This window comes from Syngnathus acus, chromosome 10 (assembly GCF_901709675.1).
Source record: "Syngnathus acus chromosome 10, fSynAcu1.2, whole genome shotgun sequence".
NCBI classification, from domain to species: domain Eukaryota; kingdom Metazoa; phylum Chordata; class Actinopteri; order Syngnathiformes; family Syngnathidae; genus Syngnathus; species Syngnathus acus.
The window spans coordinates 19453595-19463545 of NC_051095.1; the positions used below are offsets into that span (position 1 = coordinate 19453595).

Consider the following 9951-nt stretch of genomic DNA (forward strand, 5'->3'; position numbering starts at 1 on the left):
TTACATTTATATTGAAGCACCAGTTACGTCACGCACGCTTCGACTTGGGTACCGCCCTATTTCCGTTTTTATTTTGTTGTTAAAGTCAACGTGCCCTTTAAAGATGATTAAAGGTACCTCGATGAATTGCCTTTATGATGTTTTTTTTTTTTTTTTTTAAAGAACTATCGTATGACATTTTCAAAAGTCAACTTAAATTGATTGGCTATTTAAGTAAAGAGATAACCTTTCTTCATTTTGACATTCTAGTTTAGCTGACCTGGTCTAGAAACCATAATTTGCAACTTTAACCATAGCTTGAAAACCATAACTTCAGAGCCTAAAGCTTTTCACTCAATCTTGAAACTGCAATTTGAAACTCTTCCCAACTCTGACATGAAATAATAAATTGACACTCTAAGGATTGTTTGTAACCTTAACTACACCCTACCTCTTGGCTGAAACCATCTCCCAGTCTTCAAGCCTTTATTTGAAACCCTAACTGTCTTTAAATCTTAATTTGAAGTCTTAACCTTGCATTGAATTTAAATCATATTTCACAACCCTCGTTTGAAAAGCTAACCCTGGCTAGAAACTGTACCCCTTATTTGCAATCCTAATTTGCTCTTATAAGACTGGGCTTGAAACACTAACCAAAATCTTATTTTAAAAAATTAACCCTTTCTTGAAACCCCTATTTGACACCATTTGGGGGATGCACAATGCACACACGAGTAATGTACAATCAGCATTAGAATGTCAAAGGGGTCCTCGAAAAAATTCTCCCCTGAACCCATAACGTATGAGAACTCCTGGTTTAAAAACAAAACGTTTGTGAAACATCTCAAAAATTGTTTCAATGTGATCTATAACTTAATTCAATTTACTTCATTAGCATGACACGGTTCGAGGTTTACATATTATCTCTATGACTTACTATGTCATGCCTCAATTGTAGGTTTCAGGTGAGAGACACAGCAGAAAATTCAATGTGAAACTGAGTCAAGTTATGAGCAAGGCACACCCTCAAATCACAGAGAGACACAAAGACGGCAGCCAATTGAAAAGAAAGACTGGTAAAATCTTTATGAGGCATATTTATGACGAAACAATCATCTTCACCTACGTCTAAGAACAGAAAGACACAAGACAACAGTCCACAAAGCAGCAACTCCTGGTTTGTCACAGTCCTTCAGTCAGAAAACTTGAAATTAAAAGTCTGGTTTACTTCTATGTGGTGGGGATTTGAAAACTTTTTAAATTTCATGCTGAATTTTGTGCTTAGTGTTTATCATTATCAATCGAAATGTGTCACATCCCAATCCTTTTTTCATTCCAAAATAACACATATAAAGTATTGGAACACAAACAATTAAATCAGTCAGAAGTTAGACCAAGAGTCCTATTGTTCAAGATATGTTGGGCCACTTGTTTGCTTCCGAGTGCACAAAACCAGGTCCCATGGGAGCGGTGTGAAAGAATGAGCCTGTTTGCCCCCAATGGCAAGCTCCTGTCCCCAATACCAAGTGTCTTTACAATTATCTACCCACCTTCTAGTATGGGAAAATAACAGTGCCCATATAGACATGTATCAAAACACCTCACTGGCCCCTCGTTTCATAATTTCCAAAGATTTGTCAATTTATTTGCTTTTTGTAACACAGTGGTTGAATTGTCAAGCAACATTATGTACCTCATTTAATTTTGTCCCACTATCATAGGACTCCCATCGCGAGTGAAACAAGTTAAGCCGGATGGTGAAAATGAATGTGAGAAACCTTACATAAGGCCAAAGAAACAAAAAAGGAAGATCAGTCTTATCGCCAGAGACACTCATGAGTTAGTGTGTGATCGTAAAAAATAAACGGTCGTTTTAGTGAAAGCAGGAGAGGAGTTAAACCAGAGGAGCAAAATACTTGTTCAGTCGCATCCCCCCCCCCCCCACCCCACCCCCTACACAATGATGGAGGAGCTGTGAACAAAGCCTATCTACTATTTACATCTCTAATGCAGCCCTGATGTGGCCTTTTAAAGCCATGTAGGGAGGTGGAGGCAATGTCAGAGGCAACAATGTAGGCATGTAACATCATCCAGCCTCCAGCAAGAAAACACATACAGGTACTTGCTACCTGGCAGGCATATTTGCCAAGCTAATCTCTGGACACCAGTCTTGAAGGAAGCATCCTGGTATCTGTGAGAGCCAGTGGCCAAATGATTGGAAGGAGGTGGTTTGGGACACGGATGGGATGTGCATATGTAGTTTGTGTGTGTGTGTGGGGGGGGGGGGGGGTGTTAAATCTTGTGGCATTTTTGTTGGGTTACAGCGCCTGATCACATGATGTAGACCTTCTCAGCCTGAGAGAAGGTGAAGACTTCTTTGGTTCTGGGGCAAACTACTTTGTCGTCTTGGCGGATGGAGAGCAAGGACTGCCAAAGAAAGACACAAAGAAAAACATTTAAATAATGTTTAGTGTACCTGTACCTGTGTAGAAGTACCTCTCTTATATACTAGGGCTACACAATATTGGGAAATAATCTAATTGTGATTTGTTTTCCCTCTCAAAATTCCGATTGGGATTTAATTGTTACGTTTTTTTTAAAGGACTTTTGGGGATTTTTTCCCCCAAACAAACTCAATTTATCTTTCTTCTAAAAAGCATATATATAATATTAGATCAGGGATTGTGAACCGGTGGTCTGCGACCCTCAAGTGGTCCGTAGCGATATTGCAGGTGGTCCACAAAATTGGAAATGGAAAATAATTGTAACATTTTTCAAAATAAAAGTGATTTATTATTTAGACTTGATTTATTTTCTAGCTAATTTTGGGAATCATTTACCCATCCAAATGATGTCAAATGTAGCTGAGATTCCCAAAATAGATGATGCAAGTAGCCTGTATAGGTCTATCCTCCGGTGTAAAATAAAATAATTTTCCGCCAAAGCAGCGGTCCCCGACTTGCTTCTTGGTTTTAATGTTGGTCCCTTGGACAAAACCATTTCAAAACCTCTGTATTAGATGACACTAAGAAGAAGGCTAATGAAGGATTGATTACTATTAGACAGTTTGTCTACAATTTACTACTTTACGTGCAGTTTTGTAAGCATACATCACAAACTACTTTTGAGATGTTTTACAACCATTTTGACTGATAATTAAATAAAACATAAGTTTATAAAAATTAAAGCTTACATATTTTTACCCACTAATATCGCACTTGCTAACGAGGAGTAAAATTAAGATTATACATGTTTATGGTGTAACATTTGATTACAAAAACAGGTAGATAAATATTGTGCATCTAATTGAATGTATATTCACCTCTAATGTACCATATTTACCCGTTTTATTGTCTTTGTAGCCATATTTAATGTACACAATCAGGTGCATTTCTAATCTACCATAAGTGTTCTACGTTACACACTTCTAATGTATCATTTTGACCAAATTTCCTGTTCCCATTCCAGGTTGTGTATGTACTCACATTGTATCCATACACGTATCCGTTGGGAAGCATCATGGGGGGGTTGTTCTCGTTCATGACCTCGCCGGAGATCTTGCACACGAGCCTGGAATTGGCGCAGTGGGCCATGGGCAGAGGCTGAGCCAACTTGTTTAAGGACTTGCTGCACACGGGGCAGTCAGGGTTCTTGGAGGTGCCATCCTCCTTGTAACACTGACTGGAAAAGATAATTAAGGTTCACACTTCTTTACATGCAAATAATTTAAGTATCTTCCCTCTCTTGCCATTAAAATCAGAAAAAGCCCCATTATGGGATCTCGCTAAAATGTAAGCCTTTAACGTGATATTACTAGTTAGTCAAAATAGCAATTACTATTATGTTTTACGTTACTTAGTAACATGCTACCAACACCACTGGTGATGTGGTGTGCTGTGTTGCTCATCTCCAGTAACCCACCCACTCTAAGAGCAGCAAGCACAAAAAAACAGTTTAAATCCCCCTACGTGTCAAGCCCACTAAAGGATACGGCGTTTTGATGGCCGACAGCCCGGCCTGTAGGGTAATGGTGAAGACGGAGTTGTTGCCCAGCTGATGCAGTCGATAGTTGTCGTACCGGAACTGCTGAATCAGCATCTTCCAGCGGGCCGGATCTAACAGATCCTGAGAGTGTCACAAGATTCTCACATGAACTGTTCGGGACCAGGTCGCATGACTCCTGTCCATCGTGTGAATGTTACCTTGTACGGGGAGATGTGTGTGTCTGAGGGGAAGGCCAGCATACCCATCACCTGCCGTACTTCGTCCAACTGCCCCCCCTCGGCTTGGCTGAAGTGTTTCCTTGCATGTCTGGCATGGAATTGGCATGTGGTATTAATGAAAGCACTTAATAATACCAATATTGCAGTAGCAGAATACCTGACGGCACTTAATAATACCAATATTGCAGTATCAGAATACCTGACGGCATCCATTCGTTTGTTCTGTCGGATGAGCTCGATGAACTCCTGGATTCTCAGACTGAACTCCAGACAACTCTGCACAAACAAAATCAGATCATGTCTATCAACGTGACGTTAGTGACACCTAGCGGTGAAATAGAGTCTATGTACTGCAACGGTAAAACATCTAAGTCAGGGGTGCTCATTACGTCGATCGCCAAGCTACTACTGGTCGATTGCATGACATTTATAAAAATAAAAGCTTTTTATTTTCCTTTTTTTTCTTCTATAGGCTAGAATCCATGCCATCGCTTGATTGACATACAGGTAAGCCTGTCGGGAGGCAATCAGAATGAACCGCACATGCGCAATAGACAGTGATCACACCCCCCCACCGCAGCATACACAAACCCAGCGCCAACGCTAACAAGCTAATCAATGCATTACGCATCAACGCACGCACTCGCTTTTTTGTAGTGGGTAGATCTTTGTGACATTTTAAAAGTAGCTCGTGAGCTGAAAAAGTGCGAGCACCCCTGATCTAAAGTGGTGAAATTTGGGGAAAGTTTTCTTTCTATACTTAAAGTTATACAACTTTTATTTACCACAATTCTCACGTAAGGCTAACATGTATCCTGCTGACTTGATTACGTGTGTTATCTAGTGGACAGTATGATGGGACTCAGGTTCTACTTATTACCTTCATCTTGCGAAGGCGAGACTTGTTGTCATGGCACCAAGCTAGGCAGGTCGCCGTCTCCTGCCTTTCCAGGGACTCCTCCACCTCCTTTGCTGTGAGGAACATCTCGATGTTGACCAAATCCTGAAAAATTCAAGACTTGAGTACGCATTGCCCAAGACTGGTGAGCAGCGCTTCAAAATAAAAAAAAATGGCTGACCTCGATGCCGCTCTGTCTCGCTAGCTTGACGGCTGTGTTGTAGTATCCACAGCGCAACAGGTGCTCCACCATCATGCGGTCCATGCGTTTCTTCTTCCACAGATTCACCGAGGCCGGCTGGTCGCTGCTGTGTTCCTTCAGATGCTCGATGCGCCGCTTGCACAGTTTGGCGCTCTCATCCTCTGCCTGGATGGACTCAGCTGCCTACAAAAAGATAGCGCATTGAAATGAGCAGGACTCATGGAACAAGTGTTATACAGTTCCTTCACTGCTTAAGTGGGAAAAAAAAGCGATTAAGGCAGAGCTCGATTTACTAGTGATAGCGAAAGGAGCCTTGTGAAGCATTGACAGCTCATTCGCAATATTGTCTCAAATGGTTCAAAGTGTCCAAGTTGGGAAAAACACTGACCTGCAGTGGACACATTTAACCATTGCAAATGAGCACACATTTTACCCATATGCTACTTTTCTTTATTGAAACATTCAATAAAATAATGGCTGTTTTTTTTAAGGGTGTGAAACATATTAATGGCATTTCCATTCATTTCAAAAGCGAGCGCTGATTTGAGATACAGTGGAAACTGAAGTCACAGACAAAATTATGGAAAAAATTACCTACTATTTGGTGTATACTAGATCTGTGCAGCAACGAGTCCTAAATTGTTTGCGCGTTCGATTGCGCATGTCAAATCGATCAAGTATCAGTACTTCTACTTCAGAACAGAATGTGAGCACTTTTGCCACCTCTGGTCTCACAGAGCAAATGTGGTGTCCACATAAACAGGCGCTTGTCACCTTTCGTTTCAGTGCGCTGAGCTTCTCCACGACGCCGTCCAGCAGGGACACCACAGAGTCCACCACCGGGAAGCTGCTGAGCGTCTTCTCCAGCTCAGCCACCACCATGGTCACGTGACTCGTCTCCCTGTCTATATTTTTCTGGGCTGCACGGAATCGCTTGTTAAGTGTCTCGTAGGGCACCTGAAGAATGGCAAACGGGGAGATGTTTGAGCACCTTGACGCAAGGATGAAAAATTCGTGTCAAGTCGGGATGGGCAAAACAGCTTCTAAAATAAAAATCTGTTTTTTTTCTAGCAAATATTTTATTCATTTTAATAATGACCACCCCTTGACTTATAGGAAAGGAAAATTATAATGATGCCATTCAAATATTTTTTTTCTCAAGCAACCATTGAGACTGTATTTTTACCCCAGCATTAACTTGCACCAACTTTTACAGAAATAGCGGGGAAAAAAACTTTTCTCTTGGGAGGAATCCCATTTTGATTGATTCAACCTGTAATATTTCCAACAAGCTGTATCCAAATAAATAAATAAAAATAAGTGATTATATAGATAATAAATACATAATAAACAAACGTCCGCACTGCCGGGCCCAAAAAACAACAACAAAGTTTTAAAAAAAGACTCATCAAAAAATGCATGTATTTGTAAGTTATAAATGGTGACCATTACATATTGAAAACAGCCATCAACTGTTCGGCTCTGCAACCCATACTCACACACACTCATGTAAAATCCTACAGGTGAAGCACTGCAACGCCGGCACACTATTTGCAGCTTTGAAGCATTTACTGCAGGTCAAAGGTTTCCAACATTTGCAATGGATATGGTCTCTTTGACTTTGTTCAGCATGATTGACCCTCGTGAGTTCCTTCCGTCCGCTTCATTTTTTGTCATATACAGTACATACATTGTCATATACATATGCACATACATCAGTTTCTGACTTGAAAGTGAGAATTCTGACAATTCTGAGTTGAAAGTGAGAATTCTCACTTCAGAATGTGAAGATTAAAAAAGAGAATCCTGCCAACAATTTTCTCTTCTTCCCTGGCCCTAATCCCCTTCCGTAATTATGACTATACTACAGTATATCGCTTAGTAAAACGCACACCTTTGCAACCAACTAGTGACGCAAATGGTAAAATAATCTGCACTCCTGTATCTGTACCTTTATGTGCATTGTGCTGCCTGTTATGAAAAGGGTACTTCATAAAACAAAGCTATGCATTTCATTGGAACATTATGGAAAAGTGTAGCTAAATATCTGTTATGTAAGAATCTGAAGTTCAGATTTGCATGGACACGTGCAAGTTCATTTTGCACATGTGTGTTTTACACAAGTCTGATTTTCTTTCATTGATGAATAAATACACAGACAACACCAAGCTTGGAGAAAATGCAAGGAACAAGAGTAACTGACGTCCACCAAAAAAGGTTTGTAATTTATTTTTGATGCCACAAGATGGTGGACAAAATATTCTAACATTTAGAAGAAGAAAAAAAAAAGGCTATACTAAATGAACCTCCTCCCCTCACTTCACTATTTGCTGGGGGGGGGAACCTCACCTGTTCACTTATGTCACACTAGCTGGGGCGAACAAATATTTTAGTGCCCGAATGTGTTTATTACATGTTTATTTTTCAATAAACCAGAAATGCACTGTGGCCATGTCTATCCTTGACCACCTCTGGGAACATTAGCTATTAAACACTGGACATTGTCTTTTATAGGTTTTCTGCCTGGCTCAGCACCATCATACAGACTAATTTCTACTCGAGTCTGTCTTAACATCAGTCGTGTGGAATAAATATTATTACAAAGCTCTGTGGCAGATATTGCTTCAGGTTTGCTTTTTTCATGAACATATATGTGTAATTTGAATAATCATTGCAGCCCTACAAGGAATCACATTGAACTGAAAGGAGGAGCTTCATTTAGTCAAGCCATAACCTTGTCTAATAGAAATAATGCTTAAAGCATCAATAAGCAATTACAAACCTTTCAGGGTGGGCGACACTTACTCGCTGACTTTGGCTGTAGGTTTTGGTACCTATCTTCTTCCACATGCAGCAAGCTCCATTCTTTAATCCAACAAATAAAAGCTAGGGACACTGGAATAGCATTCGACTTCATTTCAATGTCTCACACATGAATCAGCATGTTAGAGCAGACTGTAACAATTGCCACAAATTTCAACTACTGCATTCCAAATGCAGTTTGCAAGGCTATTTGTATAAATGCAGATTAGCAGCCGTGATGACAATCTGTTCCTGCAACATGCCTGCAGACGTGTAGCCCCATTAACTACCACTTCTACTCCTAAAATGGATCCCATCATCGCTAACATCCCTCTGACTGCAGCATCGACACAGACACAGTAGACCCAGCCAGCCCTCCTTCAACATAACACATACAAAGGCTGATTTAACATGTGATGCATGAGCTTGATCATGTACTTGCTACTCACAACGAGAGATCCAGACTTGTGTGCGAGGGGCGAGAATGGGAGGACGAAGATGATGATGATGATGAGGGAGGTAATCCGGGTTTCGTGTCGCAGCGAGAGAAGACCGGCTGCTTTCATTTCCTCTCGTTGGCCATTTTGTGAGGAACATTCGCGGAGAACAGGGGTCGTACCAGCCCCCCTAAAACCGGAGCTACTCCACTACCCACGCCCCCCAACCAGACTAACACGAGTGATTTCAACCGATCTCCCTTTCAGATGGCTCGGATTTGTATGCCACGAATGCTTGCTCTTTGAGCCCTAGATGATAGCCCGAGATAGATGGTTCGACCGCGCTGCCGTTCGCTTTCCAGCTGACTGTCAAAACGTTTCAGCGTGACGCCATTTTACGACAAGAAACACATTCCACCCCGTCGTCCATGTTGAATAAAGGGGGGGACGCCATGTTACACTGACATGTCATTTTAAAGTCTTTATTGTACAATTTAGTGACAAGGAAGTCTCCACAAGTTTGTCATGAGAAATCGTGGCACCTGTTATGTGGGTAAGACAGACGTTTGATAGCTTGGCTAAGCTATCTCGGCTAACGTTGAAATCCCGTCAAGATTGGTGTCAAATTAGTCAGAAACCAGCGTCTCTCTCCATTACCCCCTGCTACATCGTGATAAGCGCCAAGGGGTCGCTCAGTGTCACTCGACATCGGTAGTTTACCTTGAGCGTGGGGTATTCTTGTACTTTAAGAGCCATGGAGAGTTGAGATGCTGTCTCTTGCACCGCCATCTTGGTTTTGTGCGTGGGGCTTTCAACTGAAGGCTTGTTTGTGTGTGTGTGTGTGTGCGCGCGTGTAGTGTACGTGTGTTTGTGTATGTGTGTCTTTTTTTCTTTTTTTCTAATGCGTCAGCATGGCGTCGATCGCTCGCGACCGCCATCTGAAGGAACGGTGGCAACATTAACACCGCTGACCAACTAATATTTTAATTTGACTAGTTTAAATGAAATTTTACTAATGGAGCATCGGATAACCCAATGTTAAGGTAGAAAAATAGAGATCCATTTTAAAATGTCTGCACTCTATATTTTTATTTTTTTTCTCTCCAATTCCCCCAATTCTGCCTTGAAATCATAACCCTGACTTGATACATTACTTTGAAACTCCAATCCTGGGTTGAAAATGCACTTTCAAACCTTGACCCTGACTTAAAACCCTTCTTTTGAAACCCAAACCCCAGCCTGAAACCCTACTCCAACTGCCAAACCCAGCTTTAAAACCCTACTGTAATTTAAAACCACAACCCAAATTTATAACCCTACTTTGACACTCCAAATTTGACTTGAAACCCTACTTTGGGACTTTAATTCTGATGATCTATGACCTTGCTTGGGAATCCCAACTGTGCCTTG

General features: G+C 41.2%; 1 protein-coding gene across 3 annotated transcripts; it reads right to left on the bottom strand.

Annotated features, from left to right (window-relative positions):
* Positions 1-1039: 1039 nt before the first annotated feature.
* maea (macrophage erythroblast attacher, E3 ubiquitin ligase) lies at positions 1040-9427 on the bottom strand. Of its 3 annotated transcripts, none has more exons than XM_037262547.1 (9): positions 9262-9426; positions 6077-6259; positions 5282-5485; positions 5083-5205; positions 4402-4478; positions 4182-4290; positions 3971-4104; positions 3465-3660; positions 1040-2406 (listed from the first exon to the last, which is right to left on the bottom strand). In XM_037262547.1, exons 1-9 carry the CDS (start codon positions 9328-9330, stop codon positions 2311-2313), a joined length of 1191 nt encoding a protein of 396 aa, XP_037118442.1. In that variant the 5' UTR covers positions 9331-9426; the 3' UTR covers positions 1040-2310. The 3 variants fall into 3 exon arrangements, with proteins under 3 accessions (XP_037118442.1, XP_037118441.1, XP_037118443.1); XM_037262546.1 differs by lacking the exon at positions 9262-9426 and adding an exon at positions 8554-9212; XM_037262548.1 differs by lacking the exons at positions 4402-4478; positions 5083-5205 and having other exon boundaries at positions 3465-3656; positions 9262-9427.
* Positions 9428-9951: the final 524 nt, after the last annotated feature.